This window comes from Agelaius tricolor, unplaced genomic scaffold (genome assembly GCF_023055355.1).
Source record: "Agelaius tricolor isolate 1412-34295 unplaced genomic scaffold, bAgeTri1.0.p SCAF_192, whole genome shotgun sequence".
NCBI classification, from domain to species: domain Eukaryota; kingdom Metazoa; phylum Chordata; class Aves; order Passeriformes; family Icteridae; genus Agelaius; species Agelaius tricolor.
Window position 1 is genome coordinate 1 of NW_027269452.1, and position 18,070 is coordinate 18,070.

The following is an 18,070-nucleotide window of genomic DNA, read 5'->3' on the forward strand; positions in this document are numbered from 1 at the left end:
AATCTGCACAAAATTCATCCAAAATTCACTCAAAATTCGGCCAAAATTCGCTCAAAATTCGGCCAAAATTCGCTCAAAATCCGCCTAAAATTCGCTCAAAATTCATCCCAAATTCACCTGAAATTCACCCAAAATTCATCCAAAATCCGCTCGAAATTTGGCAAAAATTCACACAAAATTCACACAAATTTGCTCAAAATTCACTCAAAAATCATCTCAAATTCGCACCAAATTCACCTGAAATTGACCCAAAATTCACCCAAAATCCGCAACAAATTCAACCAAAAATTGCTCAAAAATTTGCTCAAAATTTGGCAAAAATTAGCTCAAAATCCGCCTAAAATTCACTCGAAATCCTCCTAAAATTCGCACCAAAATCATCTCAAATTCAGCCCAAATTCACCTGAAATCCGCCCAAAATTGGTCCAAAATTCGCTCAAGATTTGGGAAAAAATTCGCACAAAATTCACACAAATTTGCTCAAAATCCGCCTAAAATTCGCTCAAAATTCATCCCAAATTCACCTGAAATTCACCCAAAATTCATCCAAAATTCGCACAAACTTTCACAAAAATTCGCACAAAATTCACACAAATTTGCTCAAAATTCACACAAATTTGCTCAAAATTCACTCAAAAATCATCTCAAATTCGCACCAAATTCAGCCCAAATTCACCTGAAATTGACCCAAAATTCACTCAAAATCTGCACAAAATTCGTCCAAAATTCGCTCAAAATTCACACGAATTCACTCGAAATCCGCCTCAAATTCGCACAAAATTCACCCAAAAATCATCTCAAACTCAGCCCAAATTCACCTGAAATTCACTCAAAATTCACAAAAAATCCTGAAAAATCCCCCAAAAATTCTGAAAAATTCCAGAAAAATCTTGAAAATCTGACCCCAAACCAATGCAAAAATCCCCCGAAAAGGGGCAAAAAATGCTGAAAAAATTCAATTTATAGGTCAAAAAATCCCATTTATAACCCAAAAAATCCCATTTAAAAGCTGTAAAATCCCATGTAAACCCCTCAAACCCTCCCCAGAGTGTTCCTGCAATGTCCCAGAAGGTCCCAGAAGGTCCCAGAAGGTTCCAGAAGGTCCCAGAAGGTCCCAGAAGGTTCCAGAAGGCCCCAGACTGACCTGGCCCTCGTGCAGGTGGTGGGAGAGGAGGCGCAGGCGCAGCGGGGCCGGGCCCAGGAAAAACCCCAAAGAATCCTGAAAAAATCCCTCAAAAAATCCCCCAAAAATCCTGAAAAAATCCCCAAAAATTTAGAAAAAAAATCCAAAAAAACCACAAAAAAAATCTGAAAAAAATCCCAAAAAATTCCGAAAAAATTCCAAAAAAACCACAAAAAAATCTGAAAAAAATCCCAAAAAATCCAAGAAAAATCCCCCAAAAATCCTGAAAAAGTTAAAAAAAAACCCACAAAAAATCTGAAAAAAAATCCTGAAAAAATCCGGAAAAATCCGAAAAAAATTCCCAAAAATTTAGAAAAAATTCTCGAAAAACCACAAAAAAATCTGAAAAAATCCAGGAACAAATCCCAAAGAAATACCGAAAAAATCCCAAAAAATCCCGAAAAAATCCCGAAAAAATTCAGAAAAAATTCCAAAAAAACCACCAAAAAATCTGAAAAAATCCAGGAAAAATCCCAAAAAATTCCGAAAAAATACCCCAAAAATCCTGAAAAAATCCCAAAAAAATCCCGGAAAAATCCCCCAAAATTTAGAAAAAAAATCAAAAAAAAACCACAAAAAAATTTGAAAAAAATCCCAAAAAATTCTGAAAAAATTCCAAAAAAATTCCAAAAAATCCAGGAAAAACCCCAAAAAATCCCCCAAAAATCTTGAAAATCTGACCCCAAACCAATGCAAAAATCCTCCGAAAAGGGGCAAAAAATGCTGAAAAAATTCAATTTATAACCCGAAAAATCCCATTTAAAGCCCCAACCCCCCCCCCAAAATCCCATGTAAAGCCCTGAAACCCTCCCCAGAAGGTCCCAGAAGGTCCCAGAAGGTTCCAGAAGGCCCCAGACTGACCTGGCCCTCCCGGAGGTGGTAGGAGAGGAGGCGCAGGCGCAGCGGGGCCGGGCCCAGGAAAAACCCCCAAAACAATCCCAGAGAAATCCCCCAAAAAATCAAAAAGAAAATCACCAAAAATTCCCCAAAATCCCCAAAAAATCCTGAAAAAAATCCCCAAAAATCCTGAAAAAATCCATGAAAAATCCTGAAAAATCCCCAAAAAATCCTGAAAAAAATCCCCAAAAATCCTGAAAAAATCCCCCAAAAATCCTGAAAAAAATCCCCAAAAATCCTGAAAAAATCCCAAAAAATTTAGAAAAAATTCTCGAAAAACCACCAAAAAATCTGAAAAAAATCCTGAAAAAATCCAGGAAAAATCCCAAAAAATTCCCCCAAAAATCTTGAAAATCTGACCCCAAAATGGAGGAAAAAATCCGCTGGAAAGGGGCAAAAAAATTCAATTTATAACCCAAAAAATCCCATTTATAACCCGAAAAATCCCATTTAAAAGCTGTAAAATCCCATCTAAAGCCCTGAAACCCTCCCCAAAGTTCCTGCAATGTCCCAGAAGGTTCCAGAAGGCCCCAGAAGGTCCCAGAAGGCCCCAGACTGACCTGGCCCTCCCTGAGGTGGTAGGAGAGGAGGCGCAGGCGCAGCGGGGCCGGGCCCAGGGAAAACCCCAAAGAATCCTGAAAAAATCCCTCAAAAAAAATCCCCCAAAAATCCTGAAAAAATCCCGAAAAATTCCAAAAAAATTCCAAAAAAATCACAAAAAAATCTGAAAAAAATCCCTAAAAAATCCCCCAAAAAATCCCGAAAAAATCCTGAAAAATCCCCAAAAAATCCCAAAAAAATCCTGAAAAAATCCCAAAAAATTACAAAAAAAAAATCCTGAAAAAATCCCAAAAAATTCCGAAAAAATTCCTGAAAAAATCACAAAAAATCTGAAAAATACCCCAAAAAGTCCAGGAAAAATCCCAAAAAATTCTGAAAAAATTCTCGAAAAACCACAAAAAAATCTGAAAAAAATCCCAAAAAATTCTCAAAAAATCCAGGAAAAATCCCACAAAAATCTTGAAAATCTGACCCCAAAATGGAGGAAAAAATCCCTCAAAAAGGGGCAAAAAAATGCTGAAAAAATTCAATTTATAACCCGAAAAATCCCATTTAAAGCCCCGAAACGCCCTCAAACCCTCCCCAGAGTGTTCCTGCAATGTCCCAGAAGGTCCCAGAAGGCCCCAGAAGGTTCCAGAAGGCCCCAGACTGACCTGGCCCTCCCGGAGGTGGTAGGAGAGGAGGCGCAGGCGCAGCGGGGCCGGGCCCAGGAAAAACCCCCAAAGAATCCTGAAAAAGTCCCTCAAAAAAAATCCCCAAAAAATCCTGAAAAAATCCCGAAAAATTCCGAAAAAATTCCAAAAAAATCACAAAAAAATCTGAAAAAATCCCCAAAAAATCCCCAAAAAAATCCCGAAAAAATCCTGAAAAATCCCCAAAAAATCCCAAAAAAATCCTGAAAAAATCCCAAAAAATTCCGAAAAAATTCCCCAAAAATCCTGAAAAAATCCCCAAAAATTACCAAAAAAATCCCCAAAAATTCACTAAAAATTCCTAAAAATTTAGAAAAAGTTCTCAAAAACCCACAGAAAAAATCTGAAAAAATCCCTCAAAAATCTTGAAAATCTGACCCCAAAATGGAGGAAAAAATCCCTCAAAAAGGGGCAAAAAATGCTGAAAAAATTCAATTTATAACCCGAAAAATCCCATTTAAAGCCCCGAAACGCCCTCAAACCCTCCCCAGAGTGTTCCTGCAATGTCCCAGAAGGCCCCAGAAGGTTCCAGAAGGTTCCAGAAGGTCCCAGACTGACCTGGCCCTCCCGCAGGTGGTGGGAGAGGAGGCGCAGGCACAGCGGGGCCGGGCCCAGGAAAAACCCCAAAGAATCCTGAAAAAATCCCTCAAAAAATCCCCCAAAAATCCTGAAAAAATCCCGAAAAATTCCGAAAAAATTCCAAAAAAATCACAAAAAAATCTGAAAAAAATCCCCAAAAAATCCCCCAAAAATCCCGAAAAATTACCAAAAAAATCCCCAAAAATCCTGAAAAAATCCAAGAAAATTACCAAAAAAATCCTGAAAAAATCTCAAAAAATTCCGAAAAAATTCCCCAAAAATCCTGAAAAAATCCCCAAAAATTACCAAAAAAATCCCCAAAAATTCACTAAAAATTCCTAAAAATTTAGAAAAAGTTCTCAAAAACCCACAGAAAAAATCTGAAAAAATCCCTCAAAAATCTTGAAAATCTGACCCCAAAATGGAGGAAAAAATCCCTCAAAAAGGGGCAAAAAATGCTGAAAAAATTCAATTTATAACCCGAAAAATCCCATTTAAAGCCCCGAAACGCCCTCAAACCCTCCCCAGAGTGTTCCTGCAATGTCCCAGAAGGTCCCAGAAGGTCCCAGAAGGTTCCAGAAGGCCCCAGAAGGCCCCAGACTGACCTGGCCCTCGCGCAGGTGGTGGGAGAGGAGGCGCAGGCGCAGCGGGGCCGGGCCCAGGAAAAACCCCAAAGAATCCTGAAAAAATCCCTCAAAAAAAATCCCCAAAAAATCCTGAAAAAATCCCGAAAAATTCCAAAAAAATTCCAAAAAAATCACAAAAAATTCTGAAAAAAATCCCAAAAAATTCCGAAAAAATTCCAAAAAAACCACAAAAAATCTGAAAAAATCACGAAAAATTCTAAAAAAATTCCCCAAAAAATCCCGAAAAAATCCTGAAAAAAATCCCGAAAAATTCAAAAAAAATCCCAAAAAATCCCCCAAAAATCCCAAAAAATTCCGAAAAAATTCCCCAAAAATCACAAAAAATCTGAAAAAAATCCTGAAAAAATCCCGGAAAAATCCCGAAGAAATCCCGAAAAAATCCCCAAAAATTCCGAAAAAATACCCCAAAAATCCTGAAAAAATCCCCAAAAATTACCCAAAAAATCCCCAAAAAATCCTGAAAAAAATCCCCAAAAATTACCAAAAAATCCCCAAAAAATCCTGAAAAAATCCCAAAAAATTCTGAAAAAATACCCCAAAAAATCCAGGAACAAATCCCCAAAAATTCTGAAAAATTCCAGAAAAATCTTGAAAATCTGACCCCAAACCAATGCAAAAATCCCTCAAAAAGGGGCAAAAAATGCTGAAAAAATTCAATTTATAACCCGAAAAATCCCATTTAAAGCCCCGAAACGCCCTCAAACCCTCCCCAGAGTGTTCCTGCAATGTCCCAGAAGGCCCCAGAAGGTCCCAGAAGGTTCCAGAAGGCCCCAGACACTGACCTGGCCCTCCCTGAGGTGGTGGGAGAGGAGGCGGAGCCGCAGCGGAGCCGGGCCCAGGAAAAACCCCCAAAGAATCCTGAAAAAGTCCCTCAAAAAATCCCCCAAAAAATCCTGAAAAAATCCCGAAAAATTCCGAAAAAATTCCAAAAAAATCACTAAAAATCTGAAAAAAATCCCAAAAAATCCCCCAAAAAATCCCGAAAAAATCCTGAAAAATCCCCAAAAAATCCCAAAAAAATCCTGAAAAAATCCCAAAAAATTACAAAAAAAATCCTGAAAAAATCCCAAAAAAATTCCGAAAAAATTCCTGAAAAAATCACAAAAAATCTGAAAAATACCCCAAAAAGTCCAGGAAAAATCCCAAAAAATTCTGAAAAAATTCTCGAAAAACCACAAAAAAATCTGAAAAAAATCCCAAAAAATTCTCAAAAAATCCAGGAAAAATCCCCCAAAAATCTTGAAAATCTGACCCCAAAATGGAGGAAAAAAATCCCTCAAAAAGGGGCAAAAAATGCTGAAAAAATTCAATTTATAACCCGAAAAATCCCATTTATAACCCGAAAAATCCCATTTAAAAGCTGTAAAATCCCACGTAAACCCCTGAAACCCTCCCCAGAAGGTCCCAGAAGGTCCCAGAAGGTCCCAGAAGGTTCCAGAAGGCCCCAGACTGACCTGGCCCTCGCGCAGGTGGTAGGAGAGGAGGCGCAGGCGCAGCGGGGCCGGGCCCAGGTGGGCGCCGGGGGGGCCGATGGTGACGCTCTGGGTCGGGTCCTTGGCCAGGGGCAGCTCCAGGGGCTCGGGGGGCACGGCCAGGGCCCGGCACAGCCCCACCTGCACGGCCGTCAGCGAGGCCATGGACTGGAATTGGGGAGAAAAGGAGAGGAAATGGGAAAATCCGAAAGAATTCCCAAAAAAATCCCGAAAATTCTGGGCCGGAACGCGAAAAAACGGGGAAAAAACGGGGAAAAAACGGGGAAAAAACGCGAAGAAACGACCCCAAAATGGCTCAAAAATCCCCCAAAATCTCAAAGATTCGACCCTAAAAATGTGAAGAAATGGGGAAAAAATGACCCCAAAATGGCTCAAAAATCCCCCCAAAAATCCCCCCAAAATCTCAAAGATTTGACACCAAAAATGTGGAAAAATGGGGAAAAAATCCCATAAGAAATGGTGAAAAAACCCCATAAAAAATGGTGAAAAAACGACCCCAAAATGCCTCCAAAATCCCAAAAAAGAAAGGGATTAAGGAACCGAAAAATCCCAGAAAAAGTCCTGAAAAAATCCCCCAAAAATGCCCCAAAAATTTTACCCAAAAATCAAAAAAAAAAAAAAAAAAAAAAAGGTGAAAAAATGACCCCGGAAAAGCCCAAAATGCCTCAAAAATGACCTGAAAATCCCAAAAATTCAGGCCAAAACCCTGAAAAAAATCACAAATTGAAAAGCAAAAAGCCCAAAAAAAGCCCAAAATTAGGAAAAAATCCCCAAAAGTCCCAAAAAGCCCCAAAATCACCCAGGGGCAGCTCCAGGGGCTCGGGGGGCACGGCCAGGGCCCGGCACAGCCCCACCTGCACGGCCGTCAGCGAGGCCATGGACTGGAATTGGGGAGAAAATGGGAAAATTGGAAAGGATCCCAAAAAAATCCTGAAAATTCTGGGCCAAAACGCGAAAAAACGGGGAAAAAACGGGAAAAAACGGGGAAAAAACGCGAAAAAACGGGGAAAAAACGTGAAAAAACGACCCCAAAATGGCTCAAAAATCCCCCCCAGAAAAAGGATTTAGGGTCTCAAAAAGAGCAAAAATCCACCCAAAAATGCCCCAAAAAAATCCCCCCAAAATCCTCCCCAAAATCCCTCCCAAAATCTCCCCAAAATCCCTCCCAAAATCCCCCCAAACTTCCAAAGATTCTGTCCCAAAGAAGGTGAAAAAACCCCATTAAAAATGGTGAAAAAACGACCCCAAAATGCCTCAAAAATCCACCCAAAAATCTCAAAGATTCGACCCCAAAAATGTGGAAAAATGGGGAAAAAAATCCCATAAGAAATGGTGAAAAAACGACCCCAAAATGCCTCCAAAATCCCAAAAAAGAAAGGGATTAAGGAACCCAAAAATCCCCCCAAAATCTCAAAGATTCTGCACCAAAAATGTGAAGAAATGGGGAAAAAATCCATTAAAAATGGTGAAAAACGACCCCAAAATGGCTCAAAAATCCCCCCCAGAAAAAGGATTTAGGGTCTCAAAAAGAGCAAAAATCCACCCAAAAATGCCCCAAAAAAATCCCCCCAAAATCTCCCCAAAAATCACCCCAAACTTCCAAAGATTCTGTCCCAAAAAATGTGGAAAAATGGTGAAAAAAACCCATTAAAAAAGGTGAAAAAATGATACCAAAATGCATAAAAAATCCCAAAATTAAATTTTTGGGGTTTCCAGGTGGGGTTTTGGGGTTTCCAGGTGGAATTTTTGAGGGTTTTTTGTGGGGTTCCAGGTGGAATTTTGGGTTTTTTTGGGGTTTTTGGGGGTTTTTTGGGGTTTCCAGTTGGAATTTTGGGGTTTTCAGGTGGAATTTTGGTTTTTTTGGGGGTTTCCAGGTGGGATTTTTGGGGATTTTCAGGTGGAATTTTTGGGGTTTTTTGGGGTTTCCAAGTGGGATTTTTGGCTTTTTTTGGGGTTTTTGGGGTTTCCAGGTGGAATTTTGGGGTCTTTTGGGCTTTCCAGTTGGATTTTTTGGTGTTTTTTGGGGTTTCCAGGTGGGATTTTGGGGTTTTTTGGGGTTTCCAAGTGGGATTTTTGGGTTTTTGGGGTTTCCAGGTGGGGATTTTGGGGTTTTTTGGGCTTTCCAGTTGGATTTTTTGGTGTTTTTGGGGTTTCCAGGTGGGATTTTTGGCTTTTTTTGGGGTTTTTGGGGTTTCCAAGTGGGATTTTTGGGGTTTTTTGGGGTTTTTGGGGTTTCCAGGTGGGATTTTTGGGTTTTTTTGGGATTTCCAGGTGGGGATTTTGGGGTTTTTTGGGCTTTCCAGGTGGAATTTTGGGGTTTTTTTGGGGTTTCCAGGTGGGATTTTTGGCTTTTTTTGGGGTTTTTGGGGTTTCCAAGTGGGATTTTTGGCTTTTTTGGGGTTTTTTGGGCTTTCCAGGTGGAATTTTGGGGTTTTTTTTGGGGTTTCCAGGTGGGATTTTTGGGGATTTTCAGGTGGAATTTTTGGGGTTTTTTGGGGTTTCCAAGTGGGATTTTTGGGTTTTTTGGGGGTTTTTGGGCTTTCCAGGTGGAATTTTTGGTTTTTTTTTGGGGTTTCCAAGTGGGATTTTTGGGGTTTCCAAGTGGGATTTTTGGGTTTTTTTGGGTTTTCTTTGGGTTTTTCGGGTGGAATTTTTGGGGTTTTTTGGGGTTTCCAGGTGGGATTTTTGGTTTTTTTTGGGATTTCCAGGTGGGGATTTTGGGGTGTTTTGGGCTTTCCAGTTGGATTTATTGGGTTTTTTTTGGGATTTCCAGGTGGAATTTTTGGGGTTTTTGGGGTTTCCAGGTGGGATTTTTGGGGTTTTTGGGCTTTCCAGGTGGAATTTTGGGGTTTTTGGGGTTCCCGAGTCGGTTTTTGGGGTTTTTTGGGGTTCCCGAGTCGGTTTTTGGGGTTCCCGAGTCGGTTTTTGGGGGTTTTTGGGGTTCCCGAGTCGGTTTTTTGGGTTCCCGAGTCGGTTTTTGGGGTTCCCGAGTCGGTTTTTGGGGTTTTTTTGGGGTTCTGACCGCCAGCAGCTCGGTCTCGGTGAGGTTCCAGAAGCTTTTCCAGAAATGCACGTCCAGGTTCTGGGTCAGGCGCTCGAACTCGGCCCCGCGCAGCTCCGGGTCCAGCGCGAATTTCCCGCTGGTGAAAAGCGACCCCGCCGCCACCCCTGGCCCCAAAAACCCCCAAAATCACCCCAAAATCAGCTCGGGGATCGAAAAAAAACCCCAAAATTCATCCCCGGCACCAAAACGCCCCAAAATCCAGCCCAAAATCCACCCAAAATCCACCCAAAACACCCCAAAATCCACCCCAAAATCCCCCAAAATCCACCCCAAAATCAGCCCAGGAAACCCAAAATTTACCCCTAAAAAATCCCCAAAATTTACCCCTAAAAAGCCCCAAAATCCACCCCAAAATCACCCCAGGAAACCCAAAATTTACCACTAAAAAAGCCCCAAAATCCACCCCAAAATCACCCCAGAAAATTCAAAATTCACCCCTAAAAAACCCCAAAATCCACCCCAAAATCAGCCCAGGAAACCCAAAATTTGCCCCTAAAAAAACCCCAAAATCCACCCCAAAATCACCCCCAAAACCTCAAAATTTACCCCTAAAAAACCCCAAAATCCACCCTAAAATCACCCCAGGAAACCCAAAATTTACCCCTAAAAAACCCCAAAATCTACCCCAAAAAAACCCCAAAAATCACCCCAAAATCACCCCAAGAAACCCAAAATTTACCCCTAAAAAAACCCCAAAATCACCCCAGAAAACCCAAAATTTACCCCTAAAAAAAACCCAAAATCAGCCCAGGAAACTCAAAATTTACCCCTAAAAAAAAAAACCAAAATCACCCCCAAAAGCCCAAAATTTACCCCTAAAAAAAACCCCAAAATCCACCCCAAAATCACCCCAGAAAACCCAAAATTTACCCCTATAAAAACCCCAAAATCCACCCCTAAAAAAACCCCAAAATCGCCCCAGAAAATTCAAAATTTTCCCCTAAAAAACCCCCAAAATCCACCCCAAAATCAGCCCAGGAAACCCAAAATTTACCCCTATAAAAACCCCAAAATCCACCCCTAAAAAAACCCCAAAATCGCCCCAGAAAATTCAAAATTTTCCCCTAAAAAACCCCCAAAATCCACCCCAAAATCACCCCAGGAAACCCAAAATTTACCACTAAAAAAGCCCCAAAATCCACCCCAAAATCACCCCAGAAAATTCAAAATTCACCCCTAAAAAACCCCAAAATCCACCCCAAAATCAGCCCAGGAAACCCAAAATTTACCACTAAAAAAACCCCAAAATCCACCCCTAAAAAAACCCCAAAATCCACCCCAAAATCACCCCAGGAAACCCAAAATTTGCCCCTAAAAAAACCCCAAAATCCACCCCAAAATCACCCCCAAAACCTCAAAATTTACCCCTAAAAAACCCCAAAATCCACCCCAAAATCCCCAAAATCCACTCAAAGTCCCCAAAACCCACAAGAATCACCCAAAAAACCCCAAATCCCTCCAAAATTGGCTCACAAATCCCAAAAAGCACCAAAATTCACCCCAAAATCCACCCAAAAATCTCCAAGCAAAAACCTCCCAAAAAAAGCCCCAAAATTGACCCAAAATGCTCCAAAATCCACCCAAAAATTCCCAAATTTTTTTAAAATCCCGGAATTGCCCAAAATGGCCCAAATCTGCCCCGATTTGGGCGCGCGTCTCACCCAGGCCGGGCTCGCGGCTGCCGTAATTCTCGCCGAAGGACACGAGGCCGATGGCCAAGGTCTGCAGGAACGGCCGCAGCGACGGCACAAACTGCAACGCCGGAAAACGCCGGCAAGAAAAACAATGGTCAACCAATGGTCAGCCAATGGTTGACCAAGGTCAGCCAAGGGTCAACCAATGGTCAACTCAACCATGGTCAACCAATGGTCAACCAAGGTCAATCAATGGTGAACACAACCAATGGTCAACCAATGGTCAACTCAACCCAACCATGGTCAACCAAGGTCAACCAATGGTCAACCAATGGTCAACCAAGGTCAGCCAAGGGTCAACTCAACCCAACCATGGTCAACCAATGGTCAACTCAACCATGGTCAACCAATGGTCAACCAATGGTCAATCAATGGTCAACACAACCATAGTCAACCCAACCCAACCATGGTCAACCAATGGTCGACCAATGGTCGACCCAACCCAACCAATGGTTAACACAACCATGGTCAACCAAGGTCAACCCAACCCAGGTCAACCCAACCAAACCAATGGTTAACACAACCCAACCAAGGTCAACCAATGGTCAACCTAACCCAATGAGGTTGAGGTCAATAAGGTCAAGATTAACCAACCAATAGTCAATGAGGTCAAGGTCAAGCCAATGGTCAAGTCAAGACCAACCCATCCAACCATCCCAAACCTTCCAAGAACTTCCAGAAACTCCATAAAACCTCAACAAAACCCCCAAAAATCCCCAAAATTCCCCAAGTTCCTCCAAGGTTCCTCACCTGGAAGCCCAAGCACCTCCCGTAGAAGCAGCCGTTGTGCATTGTCACCAACAATGGTCAATGGAGCCAAGAGCAACCAACCAATGGTCAATGGAACCAAGACCAACCAACCAATGGTTGATGAAGGCCAGAAGAACCAAGACCAACCAACCAATGGTCAATGAAGACCAGAAGAACCAAGACCAACCAACCAATGGTCAATGAAGACCAATAGAACCAAGACCAACCAACCAATGGTCAATGAAGACCAATAGAACCAAGACCAACCAACCAATGGTTGATGAAGGCCAGAAGAACCAAGACCAACCAACCAATGGTCAATGAAGACCAGAAGAACCAAGACCAACCAACCAATGGTCAATGAAGACCAGAAGAACCAAGACCAACCAACCCATGGTCAATGGAACCAAGACCAACCAACCCATGGTCAATGGAACCAAGACCAACCAACCAATGGTCAATGGAACCAAGACCAACCAATGCAACCATCCCAAACCTTCCGAGAACTTCCAGAAGCTCCATAAAACCTCAAAAAATCACCAAAAAATCCCCAAAAATCCCCAAAATTCCCAAGGTTCCTCACCTGGAAGCCCAAGCACCTCCCGTAGAAGCAGCCGTTGTGCATCGTCACCAACAATGGTCAATGGAACCAAGAGCAACCAACCAATGGTCAATGAAGACCAGAAGAACCAAGACCAACCAACCCATGGTCAATGGAACCAAGACCAACCAACCAATGGTCAACCAAGCCAAGACCAACCAATGCAACCATCCCAAACCTTCCGAGAACTTCCAGAAGCACCAAAAAACCTCAAAAAATCACAAAAAAACCCCCAAAAATCCCAGAAGAACCCAAAAAAATCCCCAAAAATTCCCAAGGTTCCTCACCTGGAAGCCCAAGCACCTCCCGTAGAAGCAGCCGTTGTGCATGGTGCTGTACTCCCGCAGCACCACCTCGCTGATGCCTTCCTCCTCCTCCTCCTCCTCCTCCTCCTCCTCGTCCTTCCCCAGCTCCTTCCTCACCTTCTCCCCGTCGGGGAAGAGGCAGCCGGGCTTGGAGATCTCGGCCATCTTGAGGGCCAGCACCGTCAGCGCCCGCAGCTGCCCCAGGGCGGCCGCCACGGCCTCGATCTCGGCGGCGTTGGCGCCGGCGCGGAAGAAGAGGCTGCGGCGGTGGAGGGCCACGTAGCGGCTGCGCTCGACGGCGCGCTCCAGGCACACCTGCACCACCTGCAGCAGGCTCCGGTAGCCGTTGCCGGGCGTGGAGGGGTCCAGGTCGAAATTTGGGGCGATTTGGCTCAGGCGGGACAGGGCGGGGCCAAGATGGCGGCCGTGGCGCAGGAGGGCGGAGAAGGCGTCGGCGAAACGTCGGGAGGTGGAGGAAACGGGGCCGGAAATGGCGCCGGAAGCCGCACCGGAAGTGGAGGAAAAACCGGAAGTGGAGGAAAGACCGGAAGTGGAGAAAAAACCGGAAGTGGAGGAAACCCCGGAAGTGGAGGGAAAACCGGAAGTGGAGGGGCCGGAACCGGAAACGGCGCCGGAAAGGCCGGAAATGGGGGAGGTGGGAGGGGGGGAGAAGAAGTTGAGGTTGTCCCTGGCCAAGATTTGGAGGGATTGGAGGAGATCCATGGTGGGAACTGGTTTGGACTGGGAGGGGACTGGGAGGGACTGGTTTATACTGGGAGGGGATTGGGAAGGAACTGGGAGGGGGTTTGGGGTTACTGGTTTATACTGGGAAGGAACTGGGAGGGAACTGGGAACCTCAAAATTGAACTGGGAGGGACTGGGAGGGGGTTTGGGGTTACTGGTTTATACTGGGAGGGGGTTTGGGGTTACTGGTTTATACTGGGAGGGAACTGGGAGGGAACTGGGAACCTCAAAATTGAACTGGGAGGGACTGGGAGGGGGTTTGGGGGTTACTGGTTTATACTGGGAGGGGATTGGGAGGGACTGGGAGAGGGTTTGGGGTTACTGGGAGGGACTGGGAAGGACTGGGAGGGAACTGGGAACCCCAAAATTGAACTGGGAGGGACTGGGAGGGGACTGGGATAAACTGGGAGAGGGTTTGGGGTTACTGGTTTATACTGGGAGGGGGTTTGGAGGGGATGTGAAGGGTTAAAAAGGGGGTTTGGGGTTACTGGTTTATACTGGTTTGTACTGGGAAGGGATTGGGAGGGGATTGGGATAAACTGGGAGGAACTGGGAGGGTCCTGGGGGTCCCAGAATGTCCAAACTGGGCTGAACTGGTCCGAACTGGGATCCACTGGGACGGTCCTCGATGTCCAAGGGCTGAACTGGTCCAAACTGGGATGAACTGGGATGGTCCTCAGAGGTTACTGGTCCAAACTGGGATGAACTGGGAGGGTCCAGGGGGGTCCTGGCTGGTCCTGGGGGGTTCCAAACTGGTCCAAACTGGGATGAACTGGTCCTGGAAGGTCCAAACTGGTTCCAGGGGGTTCCAAACTGGTCCAGGAAGGTCCAAACTGGTCCAGGAAGGTCCAAACTGGTCCTGGGGGGTTCCAAACTGGTCCAAACTGGTCCTGGAACGTCCAAACTGGTCCTGGGGGGTTCCAAACTGGTCCTGGGGGGTTCCAAACTGGTCTGAACTGGTCCTGGAAGGTCCAAACTGGTCCTGGGGGGTTCCAGACTGGTCCAAACTGGTCCAAACTGGTCCTGGGGGGGTCCTGGAAGGTCCAAACTGGTCCTGGAAGGTCCAAACTGGTCCAAACTGGTCCAAACTGGTCCTGGAAGGTCCAAACTGGTCCAAACTGGTCCTGGAAGGTCCAAACTGGTCCGAACTGGGAGCTCCGGGTCCCTCCGGGCTCTGCAGTCCCGAGCTGGGGGTGGGGGAAGGGCGGGGGGAGGGGCGGGGCCGGGCCCCTCCCCCACCCTGAGCAACCCCGGGGGGGGGGGGAGGGGGAGGGGAGGGGGGGGGGGAGGGGAAATGAGCCCGAAATTCCCAAAAAAAAGGGAAAAAAATGAGCAAAAATACCAAAATTCACCCTAAAAAATCCCTGAAAATCCTCGAAATATCCCCAAAAATCCCCCCCAAAAAACCCAAAATCCCCAAAACTTCCAAATATCCCAAAATCCCCCTCTAAAATGCCAAAAAAATTCCAAAAAATCCCAAAATTCCCCCCAAAAAATCTCCAAGATCCCCCTGAAAAGCCCCCAAAAAATCCCCGAAAAAAAATCCCCCCTAAACCCCCCAAAATCTCCCCAAAAAAAACCCCAAAAAATCCCAAAACCCCCAAACAAATCCCCCCAGAAAATCCCCAAAAATTCCCCCCAAAAATCCCCAAAAAATATTTTAAAAATCCCCAAAAAATCCCCAAAAAAACCCCAAAAATCCCCTAAAAATCCCCAATAAAACCCCCCAAAAATCAAAAAAAAATCCCCCCCAAAATACCCAAAAAATCCACAAAAAATACAAAAAAATCCCCCCAAAAAACCCAAAAAAATCCCCCAAAAATCCCCAAAGAAATCCCCAAAAAATATTAAAAAATCCCCAAAATTCCCCCCAAAAACAACCCCAAAAATTCCCCAAAAAAACTCCAACAAATCCCCAAAAAACCCCCAAAAAATCCCCCCAAAATCCCCCAAAACTCCGCCAAAAAGTCCCCAAAAAAACCCCCCAAAATACCCAAAAAATCTCCAAAAAATCCCCCAAAAATCCCGAAAAAAATCCCAAAACCCCCCCAAAAATCCCCCAAAAATCCAAGAAAAATCCCCAAAAAAACCCCAAAAAATCCCCCAAAAAATCCCCCCCAAAAAACCCCAAAAAATCCCCAAAAATGCCCAAAAAATCCCAAATTTCCCCTCCCCCCCCCGTCCCCTGTCCCGGTTCCCTTTGTCCCCCCCGCCCCTCCCCCCCCCCCCGTTCCCCTTTTGTCCCAAATTCCCCAAATTTTTTTCGTTTATTTCCCAATTTTTTCCCCTCCTGGGACCCCCCCTGAAATTCCAACCCCCCCCGAGCCCCTCCCCCATCCCCAAAATTCCAAAAAAACCCAAAAAATTTCCCTCAAAATCCCCTCAAAATCCCCTCCCAAAAACCCCCAAAATCACCTCCAAAAATCCCAAAAATTCCCCAAAATCCCCTCCAAAAAACCCCGAAAATTCCCCCAAAATCCCCCAAAATCCCCTCCAAAAATCGCCAAAAATTCCCCTCAAAATCCCCCAAAATCCCCTCCAAAAATCCCAAAAAATTCCCCCAAAATCACCTCCAAAAACCCCAAAATTTCCCCCAAAATCCCCCAAAATCACCTCCAAAAAAACCCAAAAATCCCCGCAAAATCCCCTCCAAAAAACCCCAAAATTTTCCCCAAATCCCCCCAAAATCCCCTCCAAAAAATCCCAAAAATTGCCCCAAAATCACCTCAAAATCCCCTCCAAAAATCCCAAAAAATTTCCCAAAATCCCCTCCAAAAAACCCCAAAAATTTCCCCAAAATCCCCTCCAAAAATCCCCCAAAATCACCTCCAAAAAAACCCCAAAATTCCCCCAAAATCCCCTCCAAATCCCCTCCAAAAATCCCAAAAATTGCCCCAAAAAATCACCTCAAAATCACCTCCAAAAATCCCCAAAAATTCCCCCAAAATCCCCTCAAAATCCCCTCCAAAAATCCCAAAAAATTCCCCCAAATCCCCTCAAAATCCCCTCCAAAAAAACCCGAAAATCCCCAAAAAATCACCTCAAAATCCCCTCCAAAAATCCCAAAAAATTCCCAAAATCACCTCCAAAAAAAACACAAAAATTCCCCCAAAATCCCCTCAAAATCCCCTCCAAAAATCCCAAAAATTCCCCCAAAATCCCCCCAAAATCACCTCCAAAAAAACCCAAAAATTCCCCCAAAATCCCCTCAAAATCACCTCCAAAAAACCCCAAAAATTCCCCCAAAAACCCCAAAAACCCCCAAAAAATCCCAGCCCCTCCCCCTCCCCCACCCCAAAAAAATCCGGGTGGGAATTTTGGGGTGGGGGAGGGGAATTTGGGGGGGATTTTGGGGATTTTTTGTGGGATTTTTTGGAGATTTTTTGGGGAATTTTTGGGGGGGATTTTGGGGAATTTTGGGGGATTTTGGGGATTTTGGGGGGGGATTTTTTGGGGAATTTTTGGGGATTTTTAGGGGAATTTTTGGGGGGCAATTGGCGATTTTTTGGGGATTTTTCGGGGGGATTTTTAGGGGAATTTTTGGGGAGATTTTGGAGATTTTTTGGGGGATTTTTAGGGGGATTTTCGGGGGGATTTTGGGGATTTTTAGGGGATTTTGGGGGCAATTTTTTGGGGATTTTTAGGGGGATTTTTAGGGGATTTTGGGTGCAATTTTTTGGGATTTTTAGGGGGGATTTTGGAGATTTTTAGGGGGATTTTTGTGGGATTTTTTTGAGATTTTTTGGGGAATTTTTGGGGGATTTTTAGGGGGGATTTTGGGGATTTTTAGGGGAATTTTTAGGGGGATTTTGGGGAATTTTTAGGGGGGATTTTGGAGATTTTTTGGGGGATTTTTAGGGGAATTTTTAGGGGGAATTTTGGGGATTTTTAGGGGAATTTTGGGGATTTTTTGGGGGATTTTTTGGGGGGAGTTTGGAGATTTTTGGGTGGGGATTTGAGGAAATTTGGGGATTTTTGGGATTTTTGAGAGATTTTGGGGGGATTCGGGGATTTTTGGGGACTTTTTTATTTTGGGGGGATTTGGGGGATTTTAGAGGGAATTTGGGGAAATTTGGGGGATTTCGGGGTCCTTTTCCAACATTTGAGGAGATTTGAGGGGAATTTTTAGGGGAACTTTGGGGGATTTTGAAGATTTTTTTAAATTTTAGGGAGATTGAGGCATTTCAGGAGAATTTTGGGGATATTTCGGGGAATTTAGAGAATTTCAGAGAATTTTCTCTCCATTTCTCGCATTTTTGACCTTTTAAGCTCTTTTGGCCTCATTTTTAGCCGAATTTTGTGACTTTTGGATCCGTTTTTTATCATTTTATAACTTTCCCCCACTTTTTATCAATTTTAATTCAATTTTTTCCCACTTTTTTACCGTTTACTCTCCTTTCACGCCAGATTTTACCAATTTTGAGTCAACTTTGCTCAATATTCGTCAATTTTTATCAATTTTGGGGCGATTTTTATGAATTTTGGGGCGATTTTTACCAAATTTTCGCCAATTTTGGGGCAATTTTTTCCCTTTCCTCCCCCTACCCCCTCTCCCTCCCCTCCCCTCCCCTCCCCCCCCGGCCTCTTTCCCCTCCCCCACCCCAAATTTTGGGGCCCCTCCCCCCAAATTTTGGGGTCCCCCCGGGGCGCTCCCACCTGTGGCTCCCCTGCCCCGCCACTTCCGCACACGTGACCCGGCAGCGACCAATCAGCGCTCTCCTTTTCCGCAAGGGTGACTCCGTGCGACCAATCAGAGCGCGGGGATTCCCCGCTCACGTGGTACGAATTGACCAATCAGATGAGAGAATCGCTGGCGCGTCGCCATGGCAACGCGGCCTACAAGGCTTCAAAACCGAGCCC

At 44.4% G+C, this 18,070-nt stretch overlaps 1 protein-coding gene across 15 annotated transcripts in view; it reads right to left on the minus strand.

Moving 5' to 3' along the window:
- Nucleotides 1–2,606: 2,606 nt before the first annotated feature.
- Nucleotides 2,607–18,070, minus strand: part of LOC139587181 (hormone-sensitive lipase-like) — a 34,421-nt gene continuing 18,957 nt past the window's right edge. For 2 of the 15 annotated variants that reach the window (XM_071421170.1, XM_071421169.1), the window contains exons 2-5: nt 12,449–13,218; nt 10,778–10,868; nt 9,075–9,220; nt 2,607–6,199 (exon numbers count right to left, since the gene is read on the minus strand). In XM_071421170.1, the coding sequence (XP_071277271.1) occupies nt 5,258–6,199; nt 9,075–9,220; nt 10,778–10,868; nt 12,449–13,189 (1,920 nt within the window). In that variant the 5' untranslated portion in view covers nt 13,190–13,218 and the 3' untranslated portion in view covers nt 2,607–5,257. The other 13 variants (XM_071421156.1, XM_071421157.1, XM_071421165.1 and 10 more) reach the window with 13 other exon arrangements.